This window comes from Mytilus californianus, unplaced genomic scaffold, assembly GCF_021869535.1.
Source record: "Mytilus californianus isolate M0D057914Y unplaced genomic scaffold, xbMytCali1.0.p SCAF_5, whole genome shotgun sequence".
Taxonomy (NCBI): domain Eukaryota; kingdom Metazoa; phylum Mollusca; class Bivalvia; order Mytilida; family Mytilidae; genus Mytilus; species Mytilus californianus.
In genome coordinates this window covers 80687682-80708405 of record NW_026262701.1, presented here as the reverse complement: position 1 = coordinate 80708405, position 20724 = coordinate 80687682, and the positions used below count along the sequence as shown (strand labels likewise).

General features: G+C 33.7%; 1 protein-coding gene across 1 annotated transcript; it reads left to right on the top strand.

The window, feature by feature from the left end:
* The first annotated feature begins 1180 nt into the window (after positions 1-1180).
* Positions 1181-18904, top strand: LOC127703141 (carbonic anhydrase 2-like). Its single transcript, XM_052207634.1, has 7 exons — positions 1181-1305; positions 8243-8434; positions 8894-9012; positions 9494-9589; positions 12586-12700; positions 17363-17472; positions 18595-18904. The coding sequence occupies exons 1-7, from the start codon at positions 1272-1274 to the stop codon at positions 18724-18726; spliced, it is 798 nt and encodes a 265-aa protein (XP_052063594.1). The 5' UTR covers positions 1181-1271; the 3' UTR covers positions 18727-18904.
* The last annotated feature ends 1820 nt before the right edge of the window (positions 18905-20724 follow it).

Below are 20724 nucleotides of genomic sequence, written 5' to 3'. Positions count from 1 at the left end.
GCATGCCCAGTTGAACTTCAGAATATCAGTACGCTTCTAAAAAATCAGACTGTTTGTTATCTATTTTTCATTGTTTAACATTTTGTCATCCCGGGGACTTGTATAGCTTCATCAATTTACGGTATGGGTAAACAAAGTGTTGATAGATACCAGGATATTTTTTTTTATGTCGGACGAGCGTTTCGTCTTCAAAAGACTCATCAGTGACGCTGGAATAAAAAAAAGGTTAAAAAAAGGCCAAATAAAGTAAAAAGTTGAAGAGCATTGAGGATTCAAAATTCCGAAAGGTTTTGCCAAAGGTAATCTATTCCTGGAGTAGAAAATGGCTGTTTATCCTTTGTTGAAGGCCGTATGTTGACCTGTAGTTAATTTCATTAGTTTGGTCTACGGTGGATGGTTGTCCCATTTCCAATCATATCTTATATATCTTCTTATTCTATATTGTGTACCACCTACATGTATACTATATTTAAATGTAAAATGTTTTGTAGATATGTGTCTCATAAGCCAATCTTATGGCTGGGTACTGATTGTTTAATGTATATTTTTATTATGTCATTGTTTAATGTTCAATCAGTATGTGACACAATAATAAAATAAAATGTATTTATTTTATACGTTTAGATGACTTTCGAATCTTGAAGTACTAAAGTCTATATATGATACCTAATTGGAATACACCAGAAATATTTGTTATGTGTAATACCCAAGATATCATTACAGAAAATAGGATATGTACTTCTTTGTGGTGTGATTTTTTCTGACAGTACTGCAATATAATGCATTATCGTAAAACCTCTTATCAAGATATTGAACTACTACGGTATAACCAATAGTGCTGAAAGTGACGTTTAACACCAACAATCAGTAAAGAGAATATTTTTTAATAATATGAATATTTTATAAATTTCTAATTGTTCAAAGTTTAATGAGAATCATAGTTACTGTGATATTGTAAATCGGAACTTATTTAAAGTTCTTATACATCCTTGGCTTTCAAATATCCGGCTTAGACAGTTTCTGATGAAGGTAAATCCACGTACGCATTATAATGTTTATTTTTACAAAACTTGTGTTAAGGTTTTTTACGTAGGATATTATTAAGATTGAAGTCACGTCGCTCCGCCTTTTATAGTATATATTATGCATACATTTAATAATTCTAATGAATTATCAATGTAATAGTGACGTGTTTTATAGTTTTGTATAATTTGTGCTTTGTTAGTTTCCTTACATGGTTTGATTATAATTACATTGGATATATAAATACAATGAGTTGTGGTTCTACATGTATAAAGGAGACTGGTAGGTACAATAATTTATATATATATTTCTGTAAAGGGAGACAAATAACCAACAACACGGGGTTAATGACAAATTGTTTTACCTTAATTCAATTAATTGATAAAATTATTAACATTGGAATTGGCACGACACTTGAGTCCGAGGTAAACCATTATTTAAGGAAAGGGCAATGGTATCTAGCTGATTAGCATCATTGTTTGCTGCTGTTTTACCGCGATCCTCTCCCACCCCACTTCCCCACTTTGACATGTTAGACACGAACTAATTTTTATAAATTGATTGATTTTTGTATGCTGAACCACCAATGACAAATTTGTTTGAAAAAGTTTCCAGCGATGTAAAGGGTGAATAATGGAACCAGAAAAAAGTTGGGGGTAAATTGAAAAAAAAGGCGATACAAAAGGGCTTGATTTTTAAAATAAACCTTTGACCAAGCAAACTTATGTTGTTCAGACAACTCTTTTTATTCTTTCTGTTAGTTTATACTTTTTCTCGAATTACGTAGAACCACGAGTCTTGACCTTGTCTCGACCTTGTATTAATTAGGCTAAGTCTTATCTTATTCATTCTCTTAATACCAATTTGGCTTTTGAAATAATATCATGAAACTTATCAATTAAAGCTAAAGTAAAAAAATTAAAAAAAAATTACTATTAGTTAATTGTTGAATCTAAATATTATCAAATTCCAGTATGCCTGACTTGGGGCTGCTAATTCCATATTATAAATGCACAGTTTAAATTATACATTGCTATTTTTTAATAAAGCAGGTTCTTATATATATATTATATTCAATTCAAAACAGTTTATTGTACGGTTTTACTATATTGACCGTAAACAAATTATTAAGAGATTATGATTTAAATTCCATTAGCTATGACCAACTATAAAATAAGTAATTTTTTAAAAGATTAAATTTTAATTTTAAAATTAATTTTGCATTGGCATTTAAATTTCACACTGTTTATGATACACGTGATCTCTAAATATGTACAACGATTAATAAAATTGTCACTTTCACCGTTACACAAAATCATGGCATGCATTTCAAAATGCTAATTTCCTAAAAAAAAAATTAAAAAAATTAAATAATTTTGCAAAGTCGGCTGGCCAATTATTCAATGTCATAAAACTTTTAAAATGCGTTTACATAATAAACTTGGTAAGAAAAAGTTTTATGAAGAGAAGAAAAATTTAAGTTTACGTCAATGAGACAGCAACCCAACGACACACAAAAAAAAACCCAAAGAAGTGACTTTTTATTATAGCAGGGCTAGGGAAATTATTTAATTGGTTAACATCTTTACTAAACAATATTTCATAAATATAGAGATGTATTGAGGAAGTCTCATTATATTTGTCGCATTTAAGTAAACAATTTTTTTTAAAAAGTAATGTTTCACACTCAGATTTGCGGTAATATGATTTATTCAGCGAATAGGTTTAGAAATTGTCCTTTAAATCTTTCGTTTTGGCTTAATAGACTTATTGATAAGGTCATACTTATAATGTTGTATCATCATTCTGTCTAGTATTTCGGGGTGGTCCAATAAAGAACAAAGTACAAAGATGTGAACATTTGCAGGTCACCGCACGGACTCAACAATGAGTTGACCCAAATCGTATAGTAACCAATTACAAACCAAGGGTTGACAAATTGTGAAGCATTCAAAAAGAAAGAAAAAACAACGAAAACAATTATGAAAGACAGCAATCAACGACAACCAATGAATAACATGCTCCTAGTTTGGGACAGGCACATGGAGAATGCGGCGGAGTTAAACATGTATGTGACCGCTAAATCCTCCCCTTTACTTGGGACAGTAGTGTAACAACACAACATAAGAACAAACAGTAAAAATCACTTGTTCTTGTGTTTTGGGGTAATTAAAAGATTGCATGAAGTGTAATTGAACCCTTATTTTGAGGGATGTAGTGTGGAAGAGGCTATGCTTGTTATCAATTTGACTCATTCATATGAAATTGATGGTAAAAAAGGGCATTTAAAGCATTACTTTCTGTCATTTTAATTATACATCTAAACAATACATATTATATAACTATCGGTATAGCAGTAAATGGTTTTTATCGGAGTATAAAATAGAAACGCATAAAATGTTCATACCGTTTTAAATAACATTTTACGATACCTATTACATCACTCCGATTAATTTAGAAATATTCTGTTTGTATAACAAAACAAAAGAAATCATTTACAGCACATAGTAAATTTAATGTCGTTAAAATGCCTTGTTAAATTCTAAGATTATTCTCCAAATGAACATAGGCCTCCCTTATCCGATAAAGGTGTCTTTTGGTATTGTTTGGCTTTGTTGCTCTTTTACACCACAAAAAAAAAGAAATGACTTTTAGTGCGCATGATCTTTTGTCATAGGTTCAGTTTCTTTTGTGTCAAAGACAATGCCAAAAAAAAAGAATAGGTTTTCCATTTATATAACTTTAATGAATAAAGAAGTATGAAGTATTTTGTTACATCAAATAAGCTTTGTTTCCACGGAAGCCTAAAGTGTAATTCTCCACCACAAACTAAATAAAACCACCGGTAGTAACGTGCTACATGTAGTGTGTTGGCTTGAATGCGGGAGGTTGTTGGCTCTATACCTCACCTTGTCAAACCAAAGACTTGCAAACTGGTATTTGCTGCTTCTCAAAGAGGAACGCGGAATTTATGAGTAATTGCAAACATTGGTTCGGCTCGGATCGATTCAGAATACTATGTCCGTGTGGGATGCTCATTTTCCTTCAGACTGTGCTATCTTTTGAACTAGCAAGTTTAAAATCTGATCGCTCCAGTACAAAAGCAGGGTTATGATTCATTTGACATGTTCTCATCCTGATATGGATGTAATACTTGTCATTGGACGTTAAAAACAAATATATCCATCATCACTAATTAAAACTGTTTAATGTACTTTATTAAACGTTTTAATAAATATGAGATCGGGACCGACGGGTCATCTCTTATCTACCCCAAATGTAATCCAGTGAGTCCAATTCACGAGTGCTATCACTACTCACCTTTACATAGTCAATATTATCGATCAATGAAAGAATGGAGTTTACAGTCTGCCATGAAAATACAGGCAAGAAAAACTTAATATTTTATCAATAATTGTTCCGCACTCGAACAGCAACGACAAGTTATGTTAAACTCTGCTTTAAAAATATGTAATAATTTCAAAAATCTTAAAACAGAAAACAGATTTATTTGGCTTCTTTCTTTTGAAAATGAAGAAAAATGCAACACTGTGGCTTTGATTTGTTATAAATGTTTTACAATAAGAAAACAACTGCAGCTATCAATGGTTAAATCCATAATACTATTACCATTATCATTATTGTTTCTTTACTTACATGTATGTCTATGTGGAATCATTATATGTAACATGCCCTGTATGGGCCGATTATTGATTTATTAAAGTATTCGTATTAAATGATTTTGTACCATTCTTTAAATGATTTTAAAAAGTTTCTGAACATGTTAACTTTATTGTGCTAGAAGATGTTAGTTCTAATATTTCTATTGTATTCTACATAATACTACTTAACTTCACTATGTTGAAGATTACAAGAAGGCATATGCTAAGGAAAATTAAAAGTTTTAACATATTAAATATAAATGCAATGAAATAGACGAATTTCATTTAAAAGAGATTTATAGTGAAGAAAATGTTATTATACCTCAATTGGTCAATCTCCGTATACGACAAATGGTGGATTATACGTGAATTGAGATGTAATCCATCAATTAATGGTTATCCTGACCCGTTATAGTCTGACATATATTGATACTACATATATTTGAAAACTGTGTAAGGAATTTGCTTTTGAAAAAAGTTAGATATTTTACGTTTATGAAGAAACGTCAAAACCTGATAAAACTTTAATTTTCTATAATGCTTTATTTTGATATCTTGATCGGGTTGGTGAAGATCCTCATAAATGGATATCATACCCCAAAACGGGTATCAATTTTCAGTGATAAAATATTAACTTTGGATTTCAAGATATTTGCTGTCATGGTGCAAACATTCAGGTAACATTTTTCCCAAAGACACCATGACTAAAATATTATCTGGATAAAAGTTGATAGACTTGACAAATAGGGTTTTGGATGCCATTATTTTTGTATTTAGTTCTCATTTGAACTATGGTTTTAAAGAGAATCAAAGTACTGAAGTACTGAACATCGGATGACCGCAAGTTCTTGTGGATGGTCAAAAGCACATGTCACAGAAAAAGATCAAATCTCTATACCTGAAACTGAGGTTAATGTACAGATATATTTTTTTTCTGAGACAAGTTCGTGCGTGGATGATGAATTAATGACAGGAAATTCAACCACACCGTAATAACTATTATATTGTAGTGATACAAATCAGTCTTCTTGGGACTATTATACTAATATAATAATAGTCCCAGAGTATGTATACACTGGTTTGTTGTTATATATTATATTAATATAACAGTTACATGTATATATAATTTTCATCCATTTGTATATCAATCTATTGTACTATTCTAATAATAGTGCAGTGCAAGTGCATGGTGGATACATGGTAAAAAATCCATTTTTCTAAAAGATTGGAAATGAGAAGCCATTCATATTTGCCCGCAAAAACAATTACAGAGTTACCGGTCCTTGAAGCGAGTGTCACAAAACGTTCTTGAGATATTCTTCCACAAGCTTTAACACAATTTTTCGATACGTGTGCATAGATATTATCAATTATTTTTTTACTATTATATATGTATATCTAACGACAAAACATTTTCATATTATTAATTTGTGTTTAAAACAAATATTTATAGGAGCATCCATTGAAAAAAATGAATTTAAAACAAGCGATAAGGAATTTCATTTTGCACTAGATAATGTCCGCGGATCTATATTTTTTATAGATCTGTTGAAAACCCAAAACTAATTTGCATAATGGAAATTTAGGCGATAGCAATACATCGGAATGACCTCAGGGTCATCTCGATGTAAAAATGTTGCCATTTATATGAATATTTGCGCCATGATAGCTATAATGAAATATAAAATTCATTTTTTATCACTGTAAATTGATACCTGATTTTGGTTATAATATCCGGAAATGGGGATGTTACCTGTTGATTCTGTTTTAGCTTGGCAAACATTTTGATATACAGATTTCCTTTTGACAAAATTTTAATTTTAAGGATATTAATATCTTGACAGATAGTCCGTGGACGCGCAAGGTTAATTGGTACATCTGTCCTTTAAAACGCGTTGAAGGGCATATTAAATTTAAAGGATACGATTTGCTAAAACTAAACCACAATTATCAATCAATTTATATTGAATTATCTGTCATATTCACTCAGTTGTTTTAATTTTATCACACAATTATGACTTACGAGCCGTTATAACATATTGTTTTTAATTAATTATTCTAAGACAGATACCTAAAAAGAGTGGTTTATTAGTTCACATTAAATTCTCAGTGTCAAAGTTGACCCCAACGACATGTGCGGTTTTTGTATCATAGAAATGTCTGTTTGGTTGTATAATTCTTAATGTTTATGCCATGTTATGATAGGGTTGGGACTCGTACATTTATTTATATCCAACCGTGAATTATTCAAATAAGCTTTTTTTTGCTACGTGTTGAAGGGCTCACTGCGTCTTTGAGATCAGGGACAGCAATAAAAGCGCTGTTTCTTTGCTTTTTGTGTTTTTTGTATTTGTTTGGTTTTTTTTTTTTGTTGTATATTTTTTGCTGTGCATGTACTGATTATGTGTCATGGATGGATACCCCATATCCTTTGTTTATCTATTATTTGAAAGAAAGTTCAATTATTAGAATCTAGTTTTAAACCAAAAATGAATACTTCACATTACTAATCTTCTTCCATAATATTTTGCATTTGTGTCATCAGAACCTAGATTTCACGAATGATAGACTTGTAGTAACGTCTTGTGTTTCATGTCTATTTCTTAGAGACGCTAGTTTAAACGAGGATCTTAGTAATATTTCCAACACCTATATTGTATAGTAAATTGAGGTTCAGCAATATTTCGGTTACTATAAAATTTTATTCGTGACGGATTTGGTTCAGGCCTATTTTTCAAAACTACTCGTTTCCTTACATCAGTTATATTTCACATCTACCTGATTTCTTGTATCGTACACGGAAAATTTAATTAATTATTTGCATAACTAGAGTGTGTGTAGTTAAGTGCAAAGAGGGCACTATTTACCTTTCAATACAGATCTACGTTACAGCATCAATATCTTAAGGCCATGTGAGTCGATTTTGTTCTATCGATAATTCCAATATTCCGTTTCCCCCCTAAAAAAAATACATGTATTGAAATATAGAAGTCATTACCAAAACGTGGCAACTTAGATCATAGACATCAGGGGGAAACAACTAACAAGTTGCAACAACTCACTAGTCCAGTTATCTCAGACAAATACAAATATTTCAAAACGTAGACAAAAAGACAGAAAACAACCTTATGGTAGCATCTGATGTGAAGAAATGGAAAATTCCTGTTTCCTATATGCATCATCCTTTGAGTTCACTGGCGAGTAATGGATATGTACTACTTGTACACACAATCCACTCTTTTCCTCGTTTGTGACATTATCAAGAAATATGACTGAATACCTGATTTTAAATTTATATGAGCAACACGACAATTGCCGCTATGGAAAGACGACTGCTAAACTCACGGAGGACCGGAATTCACTCGTGCTGCTCAATCTTTGGGTTTATGTGTAATATTTGTGAAATTCTATTTGGCTGTTCTTTTTTTCTTGTTGTCTCGCTTTCTTCGACTTGTGGTTTTTGATTGTTCCCTATGGTATCTTCCGTGTCTACGACAATCATCCTTTCGTGACCTTAAATTCTGACGATACTTTAAAGTGTTTATTATTTATTTCAGGTCCTGATACATGGTATAACAATTACCCAATTTTCTCTAGCGGAAAGAGACAGTCGCCTATAGATATAGGAACAGAATATGTCGACTACGATTCTTCATTGTCACCTATCAAGATTAATTACAAACCAGAAAAACTTTTACATATAGTAAATACAGGTTTATCTGTAAGGGCAGACATCAAAGAAACTTCAGGTAAACAATTATATATAATTCCTTTCAATTTAATATTTTATCAACGTCTCACCTTTTGTAGAATACCAAAATACATACATTAAACACAAAAGTTATATACTTTAAAACACAGAACCCACTTAATACAGTTTTATTGTCTGAGAAATCGCGGAAGCTGAGACTCACATATTCCTTTTCCAGTGACATCGTTGAAAATTACATATTCACATCTATTGCCGCAAATATACATGTTCACAATTACTTAATATCTACGCATATCTTCTTGTTTTCTGTTAGTTGGTCCATGACTATCCAAGTCCAACAGGTTCCCCCTTTTAATATTTTCGAAGTAACTTGATTGTTCGTTTACCAAAAAATGCATGGGTGAGGAGGTACAATTATTCCCAACTAGAGAAACATAAGTTGTTCTCTTTGGTAGATAATCCGTATTTTCCAAACAGTTTTCTTTTCTTTTTCTAGAGATCAGCGGCGGACCACTCGATGGAAAGTATAGACTCGAACAATTCCATTTCCACTGGGGATCAAATAGTAATAAAGGTTCAGAACACACCCTCAACGGTTACACATATGCTTCCGAGGTATGTGCACATGTACACTGTAAACTTGCAATAGAAAATAATACATTAAACTAACTTTACCCCATTTGGGTTATTCGTTTTTGTTATCTTAAGATTACATGCACACGTATATTTTTAACCTTGAACTCTGAGCGTTTATGATGAATGTATCAGACAAACACCAATTTTGGGAAATACGACTTTGATTGTATAAGAAACTATTCTTATGGAAATAAGAAGATGTGGTATATTTGCCAATGAGACAACTATCAACCAGATACCAAATGACAAACTTCCGTGTGAATTTCTTTTTGAAATAACATTCAAATACTCGTCCTGAACATGCATGAAATATTTGCCACTGGGCGTTAAGATACAAACAGTCAATCAATCAAATATTATCCTTTCATATTTCTGTTTGAAACGAGATTTTATTGATAATGAGGCCATTCAGAAGAACTAGGGAAAATCTTTGAAAAAATACGATTTTTTTTCTTTTAAGCTTCACTTGGTGCATTGGAATAAAAGTAAATATTCTAGCTTTGCTGAAGCCGCAGACAAGTCGGATGGTTTGGCGGTATTGGGATTCTTTATTAAGGTAAGCATAGTTCTATTTGCATAAACATGCGTATATGTAGCTATGTATTCTTCACCTCTAATATAGGAGATCGAGGATATTCCCATAAACTTGTAACCCACATAAAATCACATAACCGGTCTCGCTCCTTTCGGAGTTCATGTGATTCCCTCAGTTTGTGTTTGCTACCTTGATTTGTCTTCTTTATGAAATTTATAGTCTTGTTCTCACCTTACTTTATCCGGGTAACTTTGTAATCAATAATGCAACAGTTTTCAGTAATGTTTTCTGTCGGTTGGCACAGAATTTTAACAACATTTGATTATACATTTGGTGAACGGACTCTTTCATAAGAGCTATCGTCATGTAGCAAATTTCTTTGGTGACAACACGTCACTTCGTCACACAATATTTTGCCAAAATATGCTTTCATGGTATTTGAAAGTAAGATAGATAGCAAATGTTTGGTGAAAAATTATCCATTGTATATATGCAAAAAGTCAAAAATATGGAAGAAGACCAATTTGTGTCTTTCATTTTTGCTTTAATGTGCTCTGTCTATAAGCATTTTTGTGTTTCTATGTTACATATTTGTTTGTTTTTATAGTGATTAAGATTATAACACAATGTTGACCGCTGTACCCCTATTTTTGACATTTTTACCTATTATGTCTGTTTGTTTTGTTCACACATCGTTGTCAATATAATGGAATTTTATGCGACTTTCATACAAGTGAGAGGTTTAGCTAGCTATAAAACCAGGTTTAATCCACCATTTTCTACATAAGGAAATGCCTGTACCAAGTCAGGAATATGACAGTTGTTATCCATTCGTTTGATGTGTTTGAGCTTTTGGTTTTGCCATTTGATTACGGACTTTCCGTTTTGAATTTTCCTCGGAGTTCGGTATTTTTGTTATTTTACTTTTTACATATAATCCAAACACCAATATGGTAGGGATACGAGACTCAATCCGGTTATTTACATAACTTGCAATTTGTTCTACGACGTGTGAAAGAGTTTGTCAGTTTCTCGTAAATGTATAACTGTTTACCCTGGCATTCCGATTAACTCAATCAATTAAAAACAGTCTTTGATATTTATGAATATCTTCATAAAGTAAAGTTTTATCCTAAAAAATAAACAAGTAAATATTTAATGCAGTCACAGTACATGTACAATATGATTATATACACGTTTCAATATTATCTTGCGTAAAAACCAAGCGACGAAGATATATTATTGAATTTATCCCAAAGTACAACATAAACTACGTTATTAGTTAGCCTAAAGTTTGTTTTTAAACATTTCATTCTCATACATTAATTATTATGAAACTTTAATGTCTTAAAATGTCAAAATAATGAAATAGAAGAAAAGGAAAAATACATGTTCTTAACCGTTTATTAATGTGTCTACTAAATGAAATTTGTTTTTCTCGACTCATAGTAGCTAGTGCACATAACGTCATCTTTTACTGTTATTCCGTCCTTCCAAATCCCTCCCGGACGGAGAATTTTTAATTATGTCTGTACATATAGTGCTGTTTTTAGACATAGGGATTGCTTTTCCGGCGACGGCGTCAACAATTGTTAAGTTTTCTGCTTAAGTTTGTTGATAGGAACTACTTGTGATAGATCAATGATGTTTCGTATGAAGTTGCATTACTATCAGTACATATCAGTTTGACGACTATTTTGAGGCTCTGCCCCCTAGGTCATGGTCCAGTGACTTTCAATCAAGTAACAATTTTCAATGTTAATTTTTCTAATTAAGTTAGTTTGATATGAACTACTTACAATAGACAATATTTTCTATAAAGTTACATTAATAAAATTGAGAATGGAAATGGGGAATGTGTCAAAGAGAAAACAACCCGACCATAGAGCAGACAACAGCTGAAGGCCACCAATGGGTCTTCAATGCAGCGAAAAACTCCTGCACCCGGAGGCGTCCCTCAGCTGGCCCCTAAACAAATAAGCATACTAGTTCAGTGATAATGGACGTCATACTAAACTCCAAATTATACACAGGAAACTAAAATTAAAAATGATAAGAGACCATCTGTACATCTCAGTTTGTCGACCATTTTCAGGCTCTGTCGTCTAGATCATGTTCCAGCGACTTTGATTTGATAAGCAATGTTGCTGTCCATCAGATTGTGTTTTTCTGAATTTTATGCCGACAGGCGAGACATATCTCTGTGTCAACAGTTTATGGTATAAAGCTTCCATCTAGCATATGTCCGTTGTTCTTGACTGCCCATAAAAAAATTTGGTATGTTTGATAGGAACACAAATTTTGTCTGGTAACAGGCAATCTACGGACTCCTCAATGAGTTGTCGCAAAGTATATTAAAGCTACAGAAAAAGTGAATTCTCTCTTCACGCGGAATTGGATTCAACATCCCCATTGCGACCGGACGTGGCTGCGTATCTATGCATCCCGAAGAGCCAAACAGGCGCCTCTCTTCATTATAGGTTTACAATCGAATGGCCATATTCGGTTCGTGATCAAAAGGAACAATTTGTTTAATACTATAAGTAATAAGTAAACTATTGTATTAGATGTATTGCACGACTTTGAGGAGTAAAGTCCTGATCATCTGACCTTGACCTCTTTCTCGTGGTTCATTTTTCAACGTTATGTCATTATAATTTGGTCTGTTTCTCGGATTAGATATGGAATTGGTCAAATATATAAGGTTTATAGAATTATTGAAATGCATACATGTCTCTCTGACAGGGTTTATATCACATTGTCTTTATGAGTTGATGTCTCCTTGACGTACACCCACACCCTTTTAAATCATATTTCAATTTAAATAAGAAGTTATTATTCCCATTATAACAATAACTCTATTTATAAGTATCAAAAGTAAATATTTCGTTTAGAGAAGATAATTATAACATCAAAATCATGTGCGATTTAAACTCATGAATATATCTTTTATCTTTTAAAGAAAGTACTTGCTACATTTTCACTGATTCTAATAAAAGTATTTTTTTCTTTGCTAGGAAGGACAAGAACACAAGGAGTTAAGAAAACTGACAGATGGAATTCAACGGATCTTTGATAAGGATGCCCTTACAAAAATCCCGGATAAATTTGATCCGAAGCATATCCTACCATGTAATTATATTTTTTACTTTTTATTATGATATATTTTATATAAAATGGAGCTGTGTTTTGTCTGCCGTCCTTAAGATAAGGATTGCGATATAAAAAGCTTGTTTAATCCCGCCACATGTTCTATATCAAGAACCTGATCATTGGTTGTCTGACGTCATACTGTACGGATTTTATTCAATTTGTCTCGCCTGCTACGAAAGTATCAGAATAGGAGACACAGGGAAGCTAATTAGGAAGCAGGGGCGACGGGTGGCATTACTATTTGTATTTAGTATGAGTAATAGGATAACTTCATTTGGTATATTGGATCTTTGCAAGTTCTTCATGGATCAATTAAGGTTAGGTTTTCGTGGTTTCCCAGTTACTATAAGAAGAAGGTCAACTATATTTGATGTATGGAATGCTTGTTCGGTTTCTTCTCACCCTGACCTCATTTTCATTGTTCAGTGGCCAGTAACAAGATTTTGTGGTTTGATCTGTTTCACAGATACTGTAAGCAACAGGTCAATTATATTTGTTGTTATTCAAAGAATTTAATGATGGTTACGATATATTTTAAAGTTCCTTCACAACTGATTTCGACTCGGAATGATTTAGAGCTTGATTTATTGTATAGATATCATTCTGTCTATTTTTGAAAACTCTGTTGACCTCTTTTTTCTATTTTTTTTTTCTGTGTCGTTAGTTAGCTGTCTCATTCTAGTTAATGTATACCCCATATCTCTTTTTCTTCATAGCCATATCTATACTATTAAAATAACGAGGTCCAATTTATTAGCCGACATGACGTAAAAACGACGAATCAAAGAATTCAACTTTAAATATAACTAATATAGGACCATGGTGTTTTTTTAAAAAATTACACCATTCCATGCCTTTTGTTTTCCACATTATTAATATTACCAATAATTAACAAGTCCCGGGTCGAATCCGATACCGATACCAATAGTATATGTCACATGTAGTTTCCGGATGTAGTTACCTTCTGTAAATCCCTCCTCTATTAGGAGAACCTGGAATTCTTACAGTAGCTGTTTTATATCTATGTAATACCATAGTACACTATTTAGCAAGTCTTTTTTCTTCCACCTCAATACCCCCAAGGGTGACTGGGGAATAGAAGTATGGTCACCATTGGTCTTCCTCCGACCGGCAGTAAAACCCGTGCTAAAGTGGGGCGTCCGTTTGGCTGTGCGGGATGTACAAATTTGCAGCCACGTCCGGTCAGAATGGGGACGTTAAATCCGATGTCTCGTGTAAAGAAAGTGCCACGTTCTTTGCACGTTAAGAACCCTTGCAACAACTCTTTGAGGGGTCCGTAGGTGACCTGTTGCAAGGCTAAATTTCTGTCCCTATCCAATATACCCTCATTTCCCGTGGCAGTCTAAATTTCTCCGACCTGAATCCCTTAATCTATTACAGAACCTACCTATTGTATTTATTGTGAACTTGTTCTCGTCCTGAATATGCATGAAATATTTGCCACTGGACGTTAAGCAACCAACAATCAATCAATCAATCCACCTCAATACCACTGCTAATTTTGGCTAATTAGTTTAACAAATTGAAATTTAGCTTATAGTAAGATCATTATAGTAAGAAAACTGGACGGCTTCAAACATAAAAATTTTGAAAGCCGAGAAAACTGTGCACCTTACAATCATCATGACTTTATCAGCTGACAATACGAATACTAAAAATCCAGGCTAAAATAAGGCATAGGTACTTTGATTTAGTCACGAACCCGCAATGTCGCGGGTGTGTTCTAGTCGTTCTGTAAAGAAAGCTAGACAGGGGATACAAATAGAAATGATGTAATCGTTTTACTTTTTGCTGAAATGTTGTTATTTGCCTCTTTCAAAACTATAATAAAAACAAATATGTCACCAAGCATATGTTAAAGCTGCACATTGTATAGGAGTGTACTGGGAAAACACTTAAATATGTGTCCAGTGGGAAAAAGTGCGTACTGTTGTACGTTTGTTTTTTCTACATTGGCTAGAGGTATAGGGGGAGGGTTGAGATCTCAAAAAACATGTTTAACCCCGCCGCATTTTTGCGCCTGTCCCAAGTCAGGATCCTCTGGCCTTTGTTGGTCTTGTATCATTTTTAATTTAAGTTTCTTGTGTATAATTTGGAGTTTAGTATGACGTCCATTATCACTGAACTAGTATACATATTTGTTTAGGGACCAGCTGAAGGACGCCTCCGGGTGCGGGAGTTTCTCGCTGCATTAAAGACCCATTGGTGGCCTTCGGCTGTTGTCTGCTCTATGGTCGAGTTGTTGTCTCTTTGACACATTCCCCATTTCCATTCTCAATTTTATTCATAATGCAATTTGAAAAAAAAATCCGCGAAGACAATTCTTACTTTTTTAATTGGGATCACCTCAAGCAGCCCTTTACAACCAAATATATATATATATATATTAAATGTCTCTGCTGCGATATAGCAAAGTAATTATGCCCACAGTACGTTTTAGTTACAAAATAAAATAATTTAACTTGACTTACCTCCCTTTTTTGTCGAGCCTGCGACTTTTGTCGCAGAAAGCTCGACATAGGGATAGCGATCCGGCGGCGGCGGCGGCGGCGGCGGCGGCGGCGTTAGCTAACTTCTTAAAAGCTTTATATTTTAGAAGATGGAAGACCTGGATGCTTCATACTTTGTATATGGATGCCTCATGTTACGAAGTTTCCGTCAGTCACATGTTTAATGTCCTTGACCTCATTTTCATGGTTCAGTGACTACTTGAAAAAAAAGTTCAGATTTTTTGTAATGTTAAATTCTCTCTTATTATAAGTAATAGGATAACTATATTTGGTATGTGCGTACCTTGCAAGGTCCTCATGCCCGTCAGACAGTTTTCACTTGACCTCGACCTCATTTCATGGATCAGTGAACAAGGTTAAGTTTTCGTGGTCAAGTCCATATCTCAGATACTATAAGCAATAGGTCTAGTATATTCGGTGTATGGAAGGACTGTAAGGTGTACATGTCCAACTGGCAGGTGTCATCTGACCTTGACCTCATTTTCATGGTTCAGTGGTTATAGTTAAGTTTTTGTGTTTTGGTCTGTTTTTCTTATACTGTATGCAATAGGTCTACTATATTTGGTGTATGGAATGATTGTAAGGTGTACATGTCTAGCTGGCAGGTGTCATCTGACCTTGACCTCATTTTCATGGTTCAGTGGTCAAAGTTAAGTTTTTGAGTTTTGGTCTTTTTTTCTAATACTGCATGCAATAGGTCAGCTATATTTGGTGTATGGAATGATTGTAAGGTGTACATGTCTAGCTGGCAGGTGTCATCTTACCTTGACCTCATTTTCATGGTTCAGTGGTCAAAGTTAAGTTTTTGAGTTTTGGTCTTTTTTTCTAATACTATATGCAATAGTTCAACTATATTTGGTGTATGGAAATATTTTATGATCTATATGTCAGTCACGCAGGTTTTATTTGACCTTGACCTCATTTTCAAGGTTCATTGCTCAGTGTTAAGTTTTTGTGTTTTCGTCTGTTTTTCTTAAACTATAAGCAATAGGTCAACTATATTTGTTGTATGGAAGAATTGTTAGCTGTACATGCCTGCCTAGCATGGTTCATCTGACCTTGACCTCATTTTCATGGTTCATTGGTCAATGTTTAGTTTACTTGGTTAATGTTAAGTTTATGTGAGAGTTGTAATAAAGCTTTATATTTAGGACTATCAACATAATATCAATGATTAGTAAAGAAGGCGAGACATTTCAGCGTGTGCACTCTTGTTTATATTTGTAGTAAAATGTTTTTTACCATACAATACGTTTTTAGTTGTACGTTTGGTATTGTCACAAATACAAACTCGATAAGGGGAGATCTAGATCTAGACATTCAAGAAGATGGCTTGAATTTTATTCTCACATACTACCTTGCTGCACTTATTTGTATTGTTCGTTTTTCTGTAAGTAGGATGTCTACATGGTTAATAACTCACAAAAGAAGTTAATCCGCACCACATATTGATGTGCCCGACGGTAATCTGAATCTAGTACCTTGCAAGCAGTTGTCGTTTCTAAATGTTAGAGCTTGCATATGGGGCAGGCCTCTGTATGTTTTTTAAATATATACAAAACATGTCAAAACTCGCAATAATTTTGAGCTTTTATACAAGTGGTATAGACTTTTGTTTATCATTGAAGACCATATGACCCATCTCCCTTCATAAAACATGTTTGCAAACTTTTCACTTTTCGCTATACGGACTTCCTACGAGGGCAACGGTCATCATGAATGAATGACCGATACTAGATGTCTGTGTCATAACTCACTAGCGACTTTGTTTCGCATTCTTAGATCTTTAGGTAGTAGTCCGCAATTTGCTATCGCCGCTGGTCGAACGGTTATATTTTCGTAATATTTTGATGAATTTTACCATATCTTGATTTTATTCGTTATCTTCATCTTATGTTTGTTTGTCTGTCTGGTTGTTTCAGGTTGTTTTTTGACTTGCGATTGTCTCTGGATTTTCCGATTTCTCTCTCAGGTTGTGATAACATTTTTCAGCTCGTATAGAAGTACTTTTTTAAACAATGACTTTATGATTTAATATGTATACAGATTTTCAATTTATAAAAAAAAAACTTCCAAGCACATAATGTTTTATGCGATTCTTTTCCTCTAGCTGATTTGAGTAATTACTGGACATATGATGGGTCACTTACAACACCTCCATTCTATGAGAGTGTACAGTGGATTGTGTTCGCCGACATGATAGAAATGTCTCCGGAGCAGGTAATTTCATAATAATCGATGATTCTGTACCATAACTGACCACGTGACCAATCTCTTTTAAAACATACGGTGTAAGTGAACAATTTGTAACACGACTTCACAAGATGCATCTGACTTGTCATATCATAGTAAAGTTTGTTTCAGTGTTAAATATAGCGCGTTCGTTAAGAACCTTCACAACAATTTTTTCATGGGTCCGTGGGTGGCATGTTGCAAGGCAAAATTTGTCCCTATCCACTATACCCTCATTTTCCAGTGGCACTCCACATTTCCCCGACCTTATTCCCGGACGGTATCTATTAAGGATCTACCTAAAGTATTGTATTTATTGTTAATTTGTTCTCGTCCTGAACTTTCATGATATATTTGCCACTGGACGTTTAGCAACCAACAATCAATCAATCAGTCAATCAGTATAGCGCTGATAATCATTTTCCGTAAGAAGTTAGACAGGCCATTAAGTTTAACCTACATTCAAGCTCAGTTTTAAAATAGTATACAAAAGAGTATTAACAGAAATTACGAACTTCAAGGTAAATTAAAAAAAAAGAGAGGTCCATAAAACCTGACAAATGATCTACGATTATAGAACTTGATGTATGATAACATATTCTCAGACTAGCTAAATAGTAAGGTCATTGTAATCTACATTTTTCTGTTCATGTTGCATTGACGGTCAATTAATACGTTCTACGTCCGAGTTCAGTTTGGCTTTTTATGTATAATTTTACACAGTACTGCCAGATACCGGTAGTACACAAATTAAAATTACACATTGTGAAAAATCATTAATTCAAATAACGTTCTGAAATTTGTTTATTTTAAAATATTAAATTGCGTGGAAATTTATATATATTACACGATATTCACATTTAAAAATTGTTTTGCGTAACAAACGACAATGTCATGCAGAACTAGACAAAACAAAATTTTCAAACAACACTTTACTGATAAAAAAAAGTTTTTCCTTTTTCCCGCATTGGATAAAAAAAGAACCAAGACAGTCACTAGTATATTAAAATGCTTACGAAATTCTCATACCCATCACATATTCAACTAATGTTATGAGTGAAAATTGCTAATATTTGAAAATATCATTACCAATGTGTTTTTCTGTTGTAGCTTAATCTACTACGATGTATGAGGAGTTGCTCGTGTGAAGGAAAATATATAATAGACAATTACCGCTGTCCACTTCCTCTTGGGGAGAGGAAGCTGAGATCATCATTCAGAATGCTGTCTACATATTTATGAAAAAAGTGCTATTTGTAATTACATCATAACGTTTAACGTTTCATACCTACCTGTATATAATGTTTCCTTTATATTGGATTCTGCAATTTTCTGAATGGTTGTTCATTATTTTTTAATTGTTTTATTGGACAATGTGATTTTCAGTCAAATTTCAGCAATAAATGTTTTTAATATACAATATTTATGCGTACGAAGCACTCTAATTATATGTAAAATAACAAAATCTGCAGTAAAAATGAGATCATAAACAGATCTAGCGTATCTTGAATGGTATGTTAAAATGCATTTTAATGTCAAAGACGAGCGCAGCTACACTGTAGTGTCATAAGTGAAAAAGGAACTGTTTACATTTCCGGAGCACATGAAACACACATATGTAACAGTTTTAAACTTTGTTACTTTAATTTTACTGGAATGTTGCAGCTGAATGCGAGGCATAAGGATGCAATTCAGGCTGATGTTATGTTAGCTCTTTGTATAAAGCGGAGCAGGATCTGCTTATCATTCCGGAGCACCTGAGATTATCCCCATTTTTTGGTGGGGTTCGGGTTGCTCAGTCTTAAGTTTTCTATGTTGTGTTTTGTGTACTAGTGTTTGTCTGTTGGTCCTTTTTTTTTTTAGCCATAGCGTTGTCAGTTTATTGTCGACTTATGAGTCTGAATGTCCCTTTGATAACGTTCGCCTCTCTTTTCCGAAGGTAAACTATCTGGATAATGCATATGTTGTATACTGTTACAGATCCGCGGTTTCGGTCTGGTGCATGTCTAATGACCTTGATATCCTTTTCAAGGTTAAACTACTTACATCCACTTGGTTTTGATTTAACGGCCCTTCAAGTAAGCTTAGGATTTCTAAATATATTGGCCGCGAGCATCACCGAAGATAGTTAATTGTCGAAATGCGCATCCAGTGAAGTAACACGTAAACCGTGAATGTTATTACATAGTTTTTAATTTCGTCTTCGACGAATGGATGCTTATCTTGTGATGGCAACGTCAAAGCCGAGTATAAACAGCTTCATATTTCATCAGGTAAAAGACCTGGATATTTCATAACTTACAGATGACGTACGTTCTGAAGTGTCCATCTTGTATAAGTCAGTTGTCCTTGACTACATTTTCGTGGTTAAGTGACTGCATTCAAAAATGTTTTTATCATGTGGAGGCAATTTTGATGGCAAACAAAATATCATTGCAAGGTATACATGTCCGTCAGACAGGGTTCACCTGAACTTGAACTCATTTCATGGATTAGAAATTACATTACGTTTCTTGGTAAGGTCCATTTTTGAGCCTCTATAATGATCACAAAAAAAAATATCTTTTTCTAAATTCTAACAGTCAGTATAACAAAGCTGACTTTGGTTGACGTAATATTAATGCATTTGTGCACATTGCCCCCCCCCCCCCCCCCCCCCCAAACATGGTTTGAAACTTTAGTTGTCTTTTTACACTTTCTGGAATAGGTACAGGATGTTCCTTATTGACAATGCCTTGTACATATAAAGTATAATACTATTATATATGTTGATTTCCTGAAAGAAGTAGGGGCATGTCAACCAAACTTTTGTCACCTTGACCTCAATTTCACCCATAAATATTGTTGTTTTAAGGTTCAAGATACAGTCCATTCCTGGATGACTATGACTCTTAATAACAGGTCGGCAATAACTGGAACCTCCCCTTTTCGGAGGTCAGTGGAAGAGTTGATCCTTACATTTCTCGAAGGCTTCATCAAAATGTCACCAATTATATTTTAGGGGACGACCATTTGATATTCTGGGGGGGGGGGGGGGGGGGGGGGCAGGAGGATTTTGAAAATAGATAACTCAGCCTTGATAATCACAAAAATAAATGGTTTGTTCTGTGGTAGTTCGAAAATAAATAACCTGACTTACAATGTATTGAAAATGAATAACTCGGCAGGTCTTTAAGCCATTTTATAAATGCTATTAGAAAGTATGAGGTGGCACCATATTCTTCATAAAATTCATCTTTT